Consider the following 15,030-nt stretch of genomic DNA (forward strand, 5'->3'; position numbering starts at 1 on the left):
CTGCTGAACAGACCTTGGCTGGACAGGAGAAAGAATTTTATAGATAAGAAACAATAAACAACCTTGAGACCGAGATATGAAGAGTTCTGACTCCTTCTTTGACTGCTGGGTTGGGAAAAGAGACTTTCTAACACATCTGGGGGTCACTGTGAGCAGCAGAGACCCCGAGACTGCAGCGCCCCTGCCCTGGCCATGCCCTGCCCCAGGGGTTCTTACCACGCCCGAGCCTCGCTTCATCCAGACGATGGTGAGGGAGGGGTTCCCCGTCCAGGCACAGTTGAACACGGCGTCCGAGCCCAGGTCCACCAGCAGGGACTGCGGCTCCGTGGCCATCCTGGGCCCAACTGTGCAAAGGAAACTGGAATTACTGCCAGGGATGGGCTCTGCCAGCCAGGAACCCCACACCAAATAGGGAGTCCTGCCACCCTTGGCAAGTCATACTGAGCTGTGTCTGCTGCCTGCTGAGTCTCAGCGGCTCTGCTGAGCCTGGAAGCCAGGCTGAAGCCATCAGGTTACTCACAGTAGACATCCACGGTCCTGCTGATGTTTGTGCTGCCCAGAGCATTGGTGACCTCGCAGGACACGGGCTCAAAAAAGAACGTGTGGTCCACGATGGTTTCGTAGAAGTCACCAGAGGCTTCCTTTATAACCTGGCCTTTCTTTGCCCACCTGTTGAAGAAAACAGAGCATTCTTGTGGTGCTGCTTTGTGTCTCTTGCCCTGTCCGTGTGTAGCTGGGGCAGTATGCCCAGAGTGCCCCTGACTTCAGAAGGGACATGAACTTGTTCTCAGCAGCGTCCCCTTCCCTGGGGGTTTAGGGACTACAGGCACAGAGAGGAGAGGAGCCATCAGAGAGATATGTACATGTACCCCTACAGAAACCTTTCCAAAAGAAACCAACGTGCTATTACCCTCTTTCACTGGGAATACACCTCATTTTGTAGGATTGAGAAGGACCTCAGTGATGGGAGGAATGGGACATGGGGGTCTCTACTTGATGGGGAATGACAGTCCCTTCCTGAAGGCTTGCCAACAACACTGATGGTCCTTCCACATCAAAACCACTAAAAACATTTTCTGCTGCCCCCCGCTTTGGCCCTTTTTTCCTTTTTTTTTTTTTTTTCTTTTCTTTCCCCTGTCAAAGAGAACTTCATCCCTTTAAGGCAGCTGAAATAACATTTCCCGAAAAGCCAAGCTGGCATTTGCAACACTGCAACTTGCAAATTGTCTTGGAGAACAAGCTGTCAACTCAGCACTTGAATTAAGCCCTGTTTGCCAAACAATGAGCAAATGTGACCTAATGGGGCACCATCTGGCAACCTGCCACTCGGGAGCGGGTGGGAAAGGCGGGAGATGCTGTCAGGCGGTCTGAAACCCCAGCCACTCTTTGGGGAAGGGAAAAAAAGCCTGGGAAAAAACATAATAATCCTCCCCAAACAGCTGACAGGTAAATTGCGGGGAAGAGGGTTTCCCTGAGGAGTCTCTGCCTTGTTGTTTTGGGGCTGCCCTTCTGGTTGTGCTGGATGGGTTGGGAAGGATGCAGGCACTGGGAGCTGGCTCTGGAGAGAGGAAGGAGCCGCGGAGGCTGAAGGAGAGAGAAGGAGCTGCAGAGCTGCAGAGCTGCAGAGGTTGCTCCCCACACGGGGTCGGTGCCGTGGTTGGGGAAAGCTGTCCCCTCAAGGCCAGCAGCATCTGCTCCTGCTCCTCCCAGCGGTCTCCTGCATCCCTCTGCTTGTTCCTGTCACTCTGCCATGGCTCCCCACTGCTCCAGTGCTGCCCCAAAGGCAGCCAAGGACAACTGGAGTTGCAGGGAGCTCCTGCTGAAGTGAAGGTCCATAGGCACTGACGTGCCTCAGTGGGGCTGGAGACAGAGCAGGATGCTGGTCCATGGCAGGCTGGAGAACAGCCTGAGTGCTGCCAGAGCCAATTCCCCGAGCACCTGCTACTGTGAACCTCAGTGCCTCCTGCCAGTGACCTGCCCAGCCTCCCCCGTGGTGACACAGCCTCTGAGAGGTGTTCCCCAGCGGATGGCAGTGATTTGTATGCACTGACCTGCCCTCGCCTTCCATTTATCTCTGCACTTCTAACAGATGCTGACTGGCCACTTCAGCTTCCCTCCCCTGCCTCCCTCGCTTCCCCTCCAATAATTAATCAGGAGGTGCTGGTTTTATTTCTCGGGCTGCTTTGTGTGTTAATGAGGGAGGTTCTGTATGGAAAACCCTGCCCAAACAGAGCCTTCCAGCTGCTGCTCCCCAGATCTGAACGGGCAGTGATGCTTTGGTGATGCTTTTCTCCTCCCAGAGGGAATTGCAGCCCAAGCCAAGCCTGCAAGGCTGAGCTCAGCTCCTGCTCCCCTGCCTCCCCATGGCTCTGCCTTGCCCTGCCACAGGAACACTGCTGCCTGCTCTGGGGGGCACCTGCCAGTGCTGTGGCATTGGCTGCTGCTTGGGGATGGGGCAGCAGAGGGACGCTGGCATCTGCCACAGGTCTGGCACCTCCTGCCCAAAGCTTAGCACAGCCTGTGGGAGGGAGAGAGACACGGTCCTGATGCCTCCTGCTTGGTTTGCTGATCCAAAAGGCCGGAATTCCTATCAGGAACGGTAGAGGAATGAAAGGAAAGGGGGAGGGAGGGAGGGAGGGAGGGAGGAAGGAAGGAAGGAAGGAAGGAAGGAAGGAAGGAAGGAAGGAAGGAAGGAAGGAAGGAAAAAAGCTAAAGCGAAACTCCAGCTGGTGAATGGGGAAATGCCCCATGCTCTTTGTCAGGAATATTTCTGCTCCTTTTACAACTTTGTCCCTGTAGAGATTCCCAGCCATGGGCAGTTTTCCAGCCTCTGGAGGGTCTTGTTCTGCCCCTCAGGTGCTCAAGGGAGGCAGCAGGTAAATGAAGCCTTTTTTTCATCAGTCACTGGTTCTGGGTGTGGCACCAAACTTTTGGGACAATCCAGAGCTTTTCTTGTCCCAGACACTTCCCTGGTTATTTTGCACAAATGCACCTTCCCTGCTGTGCAAAGGGCAAGAAGGAGGCTTCAAGATGAGGATAAAAGTGACTTGTGGGGTCATGTCCCTGCACCTGCAGTTCATCCTCCCAACGTTCCTGGAGAGCCCTGGGAATTGGATCTGGGTTGAGAAGTGTCTGGAGGTGGGTTTGAGAGGGCAGAGCTCAGATGAAATCCTTCTGGATGTTGCAAAACAGAGAACAAGGTTTCCAAGAGCTGTTTGACATCGCAGCTGCTTGGGAAACACCTCCCAACAACCGTGGCACGGTGCTTTATGGATTTGTTCAAAACCCATCGCTGCTGCAAAACTGGATTTCCTGATGTGTCACAAACAGCAATTTTTTGTGCTTCAGCAGAGATCAAGGTTCTTGCTCCAGTTTTCCAAGGCTTAACATGGCTAAATCAATGTGGCTGAACGAGCAGTATGGATCTTTTATAATGTCAAATTGGTTTTTAATAATGGCAGCTGATAACTCTCTTGTAAAGCTTCCTGTGATGAGCTCGTGGACAGCCAGAAGGGTTTTAACTGAGGGTTTTAACGAGCCCATAACGTGCCTTGCTCACCTATTAACCATGCAGTTGTTATCTATAAACAGAGCCTGAATAAAAAGGGGCAGAGAAGAGGGGAGGATGCTCCTGCAGCCCCATCCACCACCTCCACTGCTGTGGCTCTCTTTGATTTCTTCCTCCCGTCTCTGTGGCCTGCACCAAGCCTGGCTCCCAGCCAGCCTGGAGATCAGGGCTCCTTTCATTTATGTTGTTCCCTTGAAGGTATTTATAGATTGCAAATGTGCCACTCAGGGTCTTTTCCAGACTCTATAAATTCACCTGCTTTAGTCTCTCCCGGGATGACTCGGCCACTACCTCACCTGTCACTGCTTGTGCTGATTTCCACCCTTGGCCAGACTCCAGTGCAGGGGCAGGGCTGGGCAGGGGGCTCCCTGTGCCAGGAGAGGGCTGAGGGTCTGCCCACAGGACTGTGTGTGTGACTCCCTTGGGCTGAAGGGCAGCACAGGCAGAGGGGATGCTGTGGGGCCTATCCCAGCGCCCCTGAGCCCCTCGGGTGGTCCCCACTGGGTGACTTGGGGGGTTCTTCATTTCCTGCCCTCTGCCACTGACAGGCACCTTTGGAGTACCCAGCTCCAAATTCACCCTGCTCCCACTGGGACCAATGCAGATCATAGAATCATAATCCCAGAAGGGTTTGGGTTGGATGTGACCTTAAAGCTCATCTTGTCCCATGGGCAGGGACGCCTTCCCTGATTCCAGGTGGCTCCAAGCCCTGCCCAGCCTGGCCTTGGGCACTGCCAGGGATCCAGGGGCAGCCCCAGCTGCTCTGGGCACCCTGTGCCAGGGTCTCACAGGGAACAATTCCTCATTCCCAATATCCCATCCATCCCTGCCCTCTGGCAGTGGGAGCCATTCCCTGTGTCCTGTCCCTCCATCCCTTGTCCCCAGTCCCTCTCCAGCTCTCCTGGAGCCCCTTCAGGCCCTGCCAGGGCCTCTGAGCTCTCCCTGGAGCCTTCTCCTCTCCAGGGGAGCACCCCCAGCTCTCCCAGCCTGGCTCCAGGACAGAGACGTGCACATTTTCTCATCTTCATTTCTTTTCACTGAACACCACCTCAGTCTGTGTCCCCAGATGAGCATTTCTTCCCCTGTGGGCTGGGTTTCATTCTGTTGTTTCCTTTCTCATATTTCTAATGTGCTTTTGTTTTCCTCTGGCCTCTCTGGAGGGAGTACCAGGTGCCTCCCAATTCAGTATCTTCTGCAAATTGAATTTGCTCGGGTGATGGAAGAAAACAAATTTCAACCAGGAAAGAGATATTTTGATCCAAGTTTCAAAGGGGTTATTACAGTCAGCACTGAAAACCGGTGATTAAAGAATGAACAAAAAATAGAATACCTGCAGTGGGTCCTTTTAACACTGAAGAGGGAGGGAGGGAGGGAGGAACTTTTCTAAGAAGACATTCTTCAGGGAAATAGCATTTTTCTGACTCCATCGATTGCTTCCCAGCTAAGAGTGCACACAAGCAAATAAGAGAGGACAGTTTGGGATTTGTCAGCTCCTAAACAATGCCAGGGCTTTGTTTTGGTTTTCATGTCTTAGTGTTTTTTCTTCTTCTGCTCTGGTTTCTGAAGGAAACCTGCCAAGAGCTGGGATGACACACCTGAGCCTCTTCCTGGGCTCTCAGAGGGATGCTCAGCTGCGTCTCCTTCTGCACAGCAGTTCCATCCCTTTTTCCCATGAATTCTGTTTCTGGCTGGGCTGCCAGGCTGGTGAAGCCTCCACAGAGCTCCCCAGTGAGAGCACAGCAAACCCACAGGGTGTCAGTCCATGGAGGAGCACTGCCAACATCCCTGCCCATGAATACTTCATCCCTGCCCACGCTCACCTGAACAAACATCTCCCTCTGTCTGCCCTACAAGGGCTTGTAATCCTCCAACACCCAGCCTGTGGGAGCAAACTACTGACTTCCCAGCCCTGGGAAAGCTGTAGGACTCAACAAAATCTTCTTTAGAAAGGTCTTCATCAGGCCACGGCTCCTTACAGCAGCACAGGGACTCCTGGGGGTTAACAGGGGCTGCTGGGGCTCTGAAATGCCCCATCAAGCACTGCACAAACCCACCCTGAGGGTTCTGAGGGAGGATTTTGGGGCTGCCAGCAGCTCTGAAGCAGCACTCCTGGCTGCTCTGGTGGCAAATAACCCGTGGAAGTGGAGTGTGTCGTCGGTTTTAATTAACAATGCAAAATAAAGTGGTTGCTTGCCATATAAATCGTGTTTACTAAGAATTACTTAAAATGGATAAATATTTTCTTGGACGCATTTTAATTGCTTAATAAAAGTACCAAGAACACCCACAAATACCTTAAATAAATGCATGGCTCAGGGAAAGAATTAATTAACATTTCATTCCTGGGAATGGCTATTAATTGCTACAAACTGCTCAGAGAATGGGTTTTGTTGCTTTATTGCCAGCAGTACCTTCAGTTCCTGGGTGTGATGTGACAGTCCCCTGCCCTCACCCTCACAGGAGAGCTGTCCCCAGTGGGATGCCCTGAGCACCACCCCAAACCCCCGAGGCCCCACAGCCTTGGCACCCTCCACAGGATGGATGTTTTGAGGCTGACATTCTGGCATCCTTTGGAGTTCCACGGGGGACAGGAACAATGGATGGCTCCTGCTGGTGCCAGCCTTGTGAGAAATGATGGAGTGAGGTTCCCAGCCCGAGCGGTGTCGCGGTGCCCCCCGCGCGTGATGCATCGCACAAATTATTTCTTTATTACGGGTAAATTTTCATAATGGTGATGTATGGGGTTGTTCCTCTTCTCCCTGCCTAATGAAGACGTGTGGGGCTCATGTCGCTCCTCCACCTCCCCCTCGGAGTGTGGGTTCATTTATCAGCAGCAGGCCCTGGGTAACCTCTCTCCATCTGCGTCACCCGGCTGCGCCTCCCAGCCTGGGCTGCATCAGCTCAGAGCCCTGAGGATTCTGGCTGAGCCTGGGCTGGCCCTGCAGCACGGGGGCTGGGCTGTGCAATCACAGAGCCAGGGAATTGTTCCGGTTGGAAAGGAGCTCAGGGAGCATCAGTCCGACTGCTGACCAGCAGTGCCGAGGCTGCACTGACCCCAAGGTGTCCCCAAGCACCACAGGCACACGGTTTCTTTAACACCTCCAGGGATGGTGATGCCCTGGGCAGCCTGTGCCAATGCCTGACAACCCTTTCCATAAAATAATCTTCTCTAATATCCAACCTAAACCTGACCTAGGGCAACCTGAGGCCATTTCCTCCTGTCCGGTCCCTGTTCCCTGGGAGCAGAGCCTGCCCCCTCCTCCCCCGCCCCACCCTGGCTGTCCCCTCCTGGCAGGAGCTGTGCAGAGCCACAAGGTCCCCCCTGAGCCTCCTTTTCTCCAGGCTGAGCCCCTTCCCAGCTCCCTCAGCCTCTCCTGGGGCTCCAGCTCCTTCCCAGCTCTGTTCCCTTCTCTGCTCCAGCACCCCAATGTCTTTTTTTGTAGTAAGGGGCCCAAAATTGGACACAGGATTTGAGGTGTGGCCTCACCTGTGCTGAGCAGAGAGGAAGAAAGCACATGGAAAGGTATTTCCTTGTGTATTGTACCCATTGTACTCAAGGAAAGGTTTCCAAGCCTCCAGCTCCCATCCTGACAAACCTCCATGCACACACAGCTGCTGCAGTGATCCCCTCTTCCCAAACCTCTCTATCCCAATTTAGGGATCTTACTCCACCACAAAGTGAACCTTGAGTTCTAATGGTGGAAATGCCACAGCTCAGATGCAGAGAGGCCAACTTTGCTCATCTCCTCCTGCCTACTGTTTTCCCATATGTTTTTTTTTTTAAATCAAATAAACAAGGAGAAAGATTGCAACCTTTCCCCAAATTTCAGACTTTTACCCCTGACAAGGACATGTTTGGTGTCTGATTGCGTTCACCACCATGCACCAGTTGCTGCTACTGGGGTTGGATTGTTTTTAAACACTCCAGGATTTTGATGATAATAATAACACCTCACTGCAGAGGAAAATTCTGGCTTGATTTTCCATCTCATCTCGGCTCCAGTGCTCCCACTCCTGCCAAGCCAGGAGGCTGGGATGAGCCTGATTGCTCATCAGCTGCAGGCTTCAAGGGCAGTGCCTGGGTTTTGCATCTCCTCCTCGCCATCAGCAGGTCCCGTGGGTGGGAAAAATCCATGAGGGGCTACTTAGAGCTGCCCAAATCACACTTGAAGATGCTCAATGAGAGTTCGGCTGGGGTACTGGAGGAGAGATTATCAGGGACACCCTGGGGTCAGCTCTGTGCTGCCCAAGGCACAGGCACCTGAAAGAAGTGGGGTGAGAAGGTTTCTCTCTCCCAGGTGACACAATCAAGGCCATGCCACCAGTCCATGCACCCACAATGGTTCATTTTGGGTGAGAAACCAATCAAAACAGCCTTTCTCTCAGCACAGTGATCAGAACAAATTGGCTGCAGAAGCGAAAGGGAGAAGTAAACAAAGCTGTTAACTTGTCAATGACTTGACTGATCAACCGTGGGGAATAGTTGGAGAGGGCTGATGAGCCGTGCAGGTAATCAATGGAGCAGCACGGCCGGGGCTGCAGCTGGGCTGCACAGAGCTCCAGAGACACCGAGGGGCCCCGGAGCCCAGGGGCAGGGCTTGGCCAGGGCACAGCGGGGAATAAACCCTGCCCAAAGGGGCACCCAGGGTGGGCAGAGCGGGGCAGACCCGCGAGGATTGGGGATGCTGGATTGAGCAGCACGGAGGGTGCCCTGGTTATAAGGCATGGTTTGGGGGATTGTATTTCCCATCTCTTAGAGGTGGGGCAGTTATCTGCTGTTCTTTGGGCAGTTTTCTTTATCTCTTCACAACCAATCCTCCCTCAGGAGATCTCGGCTGTTCATGGCCACTGAGTGTGGGCACTTCTCACAGCACTGAGGTGATGGCAGCTGCCAGCAGCACTGACAGACCCTGGCCATGGATCCTTGGCTGCTGTGCTGTGGTCTGGCCCAGCCCCTGGTAAATCATCACCTCTCAGGTGCTCACTGATGGGGGCCAGAGATCAAACCCTGGTGGAAATGGGGCTGTGTGTTCTATCCCCATCTGTCAGAGCTGGGGCAGTTATCCTCTGTTCATGGGGCAGTTTTCTTTATCTCTCCCACAGCCAATCCTCCCTCCAGCAGATCTCTGTCCTACCTGGGTACAATCTGAGCTTTGGGACACCCCAGCAGCCTTTGCCCCCTGCATTGCCAGAGGAGCAGCTTTCTGCTGCCCTGCATTGCCAGAGGGAGCCCAGGCCCATCTGCAGCAGCCCTGGAGCTGCAGAGGAAAACTCCCCCCTTGTGCAGGATCCCTGCTCCAGCAGCAGCACAGCTGGCACTGCAGGAGGGCTGAGCCCCCATGGGATGGGGCTGTGCCAGCACCCTGACACACAGGGGGACAGGGCATGGTCTGACTTTGGCAGGGTTGGTTTGTATTACTGCATTCTTATTTTATTTTTATGTTCTTCCCTAATAAAGAACTGTTATTCCTCCTCCCATATCTTTGCCTGAGAGCCCCTTAATTTCAAAATTACAATAATTCAGAGGGAGGGGGTTTGCATTTTCCATTTCAAGGAAGGCTCCTGCTTTCCTTAGCAGACACCTGGCTTTTCAAACCAAGACAGAGGGGTGGCCAAAGCCCATCCCACCGTGTCCCCCTGGTCCTTCTCTGCACCAGGGGCTGGGAAGGACCCTCGTCTCTCCTCTGGAAGGAAACCAGAGAGGCTGTTACTGGAAAAAGCTGGAAAAGCTGTTACTGTTTCAAAGGGAAAAGCATCAAACTTCATGGACTGGATGATTCCTTCTGCAAATCGAGCTGTTTTCGTGACAGATCAAAACAAAATGCAGACGCTTTAGATGTGCTGTTTTAATCCTGCTGTTTAAAATCCCCCCTCCTCCTCCACGCCATCACATGACAGGGCTGGGCACCAAACCTGTCTCCATTAATCCTTGTTTGGCACTTCTCTTGCCACTGTGGATGTTTTTCTGCCCCTCCCCTTTCACAAATTCACCCTTTTTCACAAGAACTCCTTCTTTCTCTAAGCAGGGGACTTTAAATTTAAGAATCTTTGGCCCTAGAGTGATGGAATCATATGAAAATTGTACTTCTCCCCCCACATTAAATTATGAACATTAAATTCCTCATTTTAATGCATGCAGAGAAAGTTTAAACCCATTCAGACTATGACAGCCAGCTGCCAAAACTGCTTATCCTGGGGAAACACTGGGGCTGTGAGTCACCCCCCAGTCCTGGATGAGCTTGGAGGTGTCACCTCTCCTCGGGGAGTTTTCTGCCCCTTTGGCAGTGATGCTGCATTTCATTTTTCCTGCCTACATCATCTTGACTTACCCAGCCACACAATAGACATGACTAATAGCTTAACTATTATTTTGGGTAATCCAATTTCATCACGTGGTTTGTGTTTTCTCAAATTGTTTAACAGGATTAGTCCTTTCTGGGGTCTTCCTACCCCACTCCACCCCCGGAGCAGAATGTCTTCAGCCAGATTTATGGATGCTGGCATCTTGAAGAGCTAATTCTCTGCTGTGTTTATCCTCCTCCTTAGTGCAAAGAGAATCCTGGTGCTGTGAAGCTGCTGGAACTTGCCTTTCCCTCTATTCCAGTTCTTATTTTCCACCTGTGCTTGAGGCCTTTGCAACTTTACACCTCGATGTGAAATTCCTTTGAGATTGGCAGGAAAAAGAAAATGGTGAATGCAGATAAAAACTCAGGGGTCTTCATCAGCATAAGAAAGCTGCTCTTGGGGATCTTGAAAGTGGTGCTGGGCTGGGACCTCATGTTCCAGATCACTGGAGCTGCCAAATCCACACATTTCAGGGCAGAAATGATTGGCACAGCAGGCAGGAATGGCTTGTGCCTTTCTGCACATGGAACTCATGCAGCAGAGAGTTGCTGGGTGTCTGGGTCTTCTCCAAGGATTTTCTTTTTCTTGGCTGGCTCCTAAAGCTCCTCTGAGGCTTTGACCTGGTCCTGACTTTGGGATGTTTTCAAGGCCTTTGTGGTTTTATCTCTGCAGCATGAGAGGGTCTGCCCTCTGTCTGGCATGGCAAGAGCAGACAGACCTTGGGCCAAGTTTGTATTGACTCTTCAAGGATGGTGGCCAACCTTGGACATGTCAAACAGCCCAGGCAATGCTTGGGCCACCACAAATGGTGCCCACCAGCCTGAGCCAGCTCTGTCTGACTTTCCAGCCCCAGCGGTGCCCCTAAAGCCCCTCCTTCCCTATGACAGCCACTGTTCCCATCCCATCATTCAGGCTTGTTCCTTGTGCTCTGTGTGACTCCTGGCATGTCCTCAGGTTGGTGTGAGGCACAGCCCCTTCTCTGGCAGGTTCCCTGGCCTGCCCTGCCAGAACAGTTAATTATTCAGGGCTCCAATGTGTCTAGATCAGATGGTTCACATTAGCATTATCAACAGGATATCAGGTTCACGTCAGGATTATCAACAGAGGCAGCTGAGTCACCCGGGTGAGATGGGCTGAGCCCTTATTTTGTGGGAATCTCCTCACAGAAGATGCCAAGGGCAGAGATTTCTGTGTAAGGAACTTGGATTTCTGCTGGCTGGAGTGTGAGCAGCTTGGGGATCTGGCAAGTCATGAGCAGGAATAATAAATATCCAAAGTGTTCCCTTGTGCTAATGCAAACACACAGGCAGCTCATAGGGGAGTAGAATAAAGCTTGGAGTTCACAAAAAATCTGTTCATCTTTTCAGGATGAAGTTCATCCATGGAATCACAGAATTGCTCAGTTTGGAAAAGATCTCCAAGATCATCGAGTCTGGGCCTTACTTGGCACTGCCAAGGCCACCACTAACCTGTGTCCCCAAGTGCCACAGCTACACACCTTCCAAATCCCTCCAGGGATGGGGACTGGGGAAACTGTGCCAGGGCTGTTCAAGCTTTCTGGGGAAGACATTGTTCCCAACATCCAATATAAACTTTTGCTCGTGCAACGTGAGGCTGTTTGTTCTTATTCAATTACTCGTTACTTGAGACAAGAAACCAACCCTCACCTCACTACAACCTCCTTTCAGGCAGCTGTAGAGAGCAATAAGGTCTCTCCTGAGCCTCCTTTTTGTCAGCTGAAACAACCCCAGCTCCCTCAGCCGTCCATCCATCCATCCATCCATCCATCCATCCATCCATCCATCCATCCATCCATCCATCCATCCAGTTGTCCATCCATGCCCAAAATTATGGTCAAGTCCCTCTTCTCTCACAAACCTCTGGAGTGCCCTTGACACCCTGGCACAGTTCCACCCTTCTCAGCCATGTCATAGGAAAACAACCCCGTGTGGCTCTGTCCTGGTACAAGAGACTGATACAGAGGCTCTGTGATTATTTATCAACTTCTCCATAGAACAGCAAGAAACAGTATTTAAAAAAAACCAAACAAACAAAAAAACATTTCCCAAAGTAACAACCATGAAGTTCTTCACTTCGTCAGTAACGAAGTGGAGCTAAACAATAAATGCTGGTTGATGCTTTGAAACAACTTTCTAACCCAGAGACACCATCCTGCCTTTTCTCTTTGCTTTAATATTTGCCAGCAGCATCTAGAGCGGAACAGAAAGCCAAGGGTATTTTGAGACCTGAAGTGAACAGGGTTACTCCCCACTCCCAGAACTCCTTTGGGGTCTCTCTGGGATGGGGTGTGCAAGGGTAGGTGCTGTGTACCTCAAAGAGTTGTGCCAAGATAACTCCAAGCCAAGTGGAGAGGATGCTCAAGGGTGCACAGCATGTCCTCGACACAGGTACCACTGTCACACAGGTTTGGGGAGGAAAGTCTCCCCTGCCCCAGCTCAGCCTGGGCCAGCTTGGCCCTCGCTTCTCCTCTTTTTGCTGTTTCCTGATGAACTCAGCCTGACCTGCCAACTCCAGCTCAGCAGTGGATCCACGTTCCAGCAGCTGAGCCCTTTGCCAGTGTCCAGTCATGGTACTGGGGAGGCCACCAGGGCACGCGGCCCTGCAGGGCACCTGGGACCCACTGGCATTGTTGGGGACCCACTGGGTGTGTTGTGGGACCCACTGGGATTGTTGCGGCACACCAGCACCCACTGGGATTGTTGAGGACCCACTGGGATTGCTGGGGACCCACTGGGTTTCCCATTCTCCTGCCATGCCTGCTGGCCCACATTTTGCAGCTCTCCTGACTGCTCTGTTGGCAGAGACATCTCCAAGGGTGGCGCTTGGGGAAGGAGTCAAATGAACAACAACTGATGCTGCTGCAGTCACCAAATCCCCACTGGTTTACTGGGCCAGAGACAGTGACAGAAGTAGATGCTCACAGATTTGTTCTCCATTTAAACACATCTCCAGCCCCCACAATCTGCAATAAAGGAGCAAAGAGGGAATGAAGGAGGGAAATCCCTTAGAACAGCACCTCCAGGGCTGTGGTGGGTGCCACCTCTGTCCCTATCCCACATCCCCCTTGCTCACTCTGCTTCATCCTTCATGCCTCGCTCGTCCCTGGTCACATTCCTCCCTTTCTGGCAGAAAAGCCTCAAACAGAGCCGAAGGCCTCTTAAATCAACGTCTTTCCTGACTCAGAAGCTGTAAGAGGATTCATTATTTATGTGGCAGAAACACAAAAGCTTAGCATATTTTAAGCTGTCTGAAACAACTTCAAGGCAACTCTTCCTCTGTCTTCTTTTTTTTAACAAAACACATTGAGATGTCTCTGAACCGAGCGGCAGGGGGAAACTGTTTTTTTTAATTCCAAAAGATAAAATAATATGTACAGACTGAAGGAGAGAATGAAAAAACCCCATGATCTAGCTTGGGATCACCAAGGAATGGCCATCAGGGGATGTTGCCTGTGAGGTGTTGGCATAATCCTTGGACAGACTCTACTGTGATGTGGCATTGATGTTATGGCAGTGGGGGAGGTCAAGGAGACAGCTCTCTCCTTCACAAGCACATGCAGCTGTAGCCTTCAGAGGCAGCAGCAGAGGAGGTGCTGGGTGTCTTTTTTTCCCCTCTTTCTCCCCATTTTTACATTTTCAATTTAGTCACAGCATCTCTAATTTCCTTAGATCTGAAGCCACCTCGTGAGACTGGAAGGGAACGATACAGAAGAAAGATGAGGGGGGAAAAAAACCACCAGTAATCTTGTAAAAGTCAGTTTTGAAAAATCAATTTTCTTGTGTGACAAGATTTGCTTAAGGCTTTTCGTTCTGTGAAATCAGCCCATCATCCTGCGGGAACGCATGAAGGAAGTGGCAAGTGTGGTTTGGAATAACTCAGATTAAAGACTGCTAAATTAGGCACAAAAAGCTGCCACTTCTTGCAAAGGGAGAGGAGATCTGGCCAGAGGAGGCAATGATGCTCCCTTCTGAATCACATTCCCAGCTCCAGGAGCAAGTCTGGAAGGAGGGGTGATGGACAAGGCTGGGAACACACAACCACAGCCCCAAGGTCTGCTGGAAATGAGATGGAGACAGGTTCACCCTAAGGCTTGGAAAGGGCTGGAGCAGAGTTTGGAAAACTCCCAATGCTGCCGACTCCTGGGATGCTGGTGGTCCTGGCTGGGATGGAGATGAGCACCACCATGGGGCACCCCATGTTTCTGTGAGCTCTCCTGGAACCCCCAACCCCCTCTGGCAGCCCCACCATGGCAGAGGCTCCATCCAGCCCCGGGCTGGCTGCTCCATCACTTGCTCTGGTGCCTTTCGTCATCTCTGTGTCAGGGATGGTGCTCACCAGTACAAAGCGTTTTCCTTCCCCCTGCCTTCCCCCCCTCCATCAGCCTCTCTCCCCTCTATTCTCTCTCCTAATTAGTTCAAGCTGCCTCTGAACATCTCCCACCCGCTTGTTCCCATTACCTTGACAAGCCAGGGAATGGGAAGACAAATCTCCCTGTCCTCACACCTCCACGAGTGAAGGCTCTTCCAGCCCTGTCTTCCCAGTCTCACCTGGAGCTCTGTGCTTTGGCAGAGCCCCCCCAGCAGCCCAGTCTCACTTCCCAGCTGCAGGGATAGTTGTGCCTTTTATTTTACTTTATTTCCCTTTTTCTAAAGCCTGTCTCTCCACCTGCCACCCAGCCACGCTCCGCTCTCTGTCACAGGGAGCTGGCAGATGGGGCTGATGCATCACGAAGGAGATCTGAAGAATTCATTTCCTGGTATTTTTTTTTTTCCCCAGCTTTCATTTTCACTTCAGAGCAAAGGTCCAGTTGTCTGGGAGGAAGCTACAAAGACAAACCCAGGCAGGAAAACAGAGATAGTCAGGAAAAATGTTACAGTGCCGATAACTTGAGACCTCGGTGCGCTTTGCATTTATTTCAACTCCTGCTTTAGCTGCATTTTGCTATGTCTATAAATTAGATTTATTCTGTTACTGCTGTGAAATGCCTGCGGGCCCCTTCCCCACTCCAGCTTCTCTTCCCTCCCCTGCCAGGTTTGGCTGGGGGAGGCAGCAGGAGAGGTGGCAGCCCTGCCCAGGGACAGCAGATGGGCTGCCAG

At 51.9% G+C, this 15,030-nt stretch overlaps 1 protein-coding gene across 1 annotated transcript in view; it reads right to left on the reverse strand.

Moving 5' to 3' along the window:
- KIRREL3 (kirre like nephrin family adhesion molecule 3) overlaps window positions 1–15,030 on the reverse strand; it is a 118,668-nt gene that overhangs the window by 31,533 nt on the left and 72,105 nt on the right. The window contains exons 7-8 of the mRNA XM_031063910.1: window positions 521–669; window positions 217–344 (exon numbers count right to left, since the gene is read on the reverse strand). Coding sequence (XP_030919770.1) covers window positions 217–344; window positions 521–669 — 277 coding nt within the window. The remainder of the gene's footprint in view (window positions 1–216; window positions 345–520; window positions 670–15,030) is intronic.

This window comes from Geospiza fortis, unplaced genomic scaffold (genome assembly GCF_000277835.1).
Source record: "Geospiza fortis unplaced genomic scaffold, GeoFor_1.0 scaffold392, whole genome shotgun sequence".
Taxonomy (NCBI): Eukaryota; Metazoa; Chordata; class Aves; order Passeriformes; family Thraupidae; genus Geospiza; species Geospiza fortis.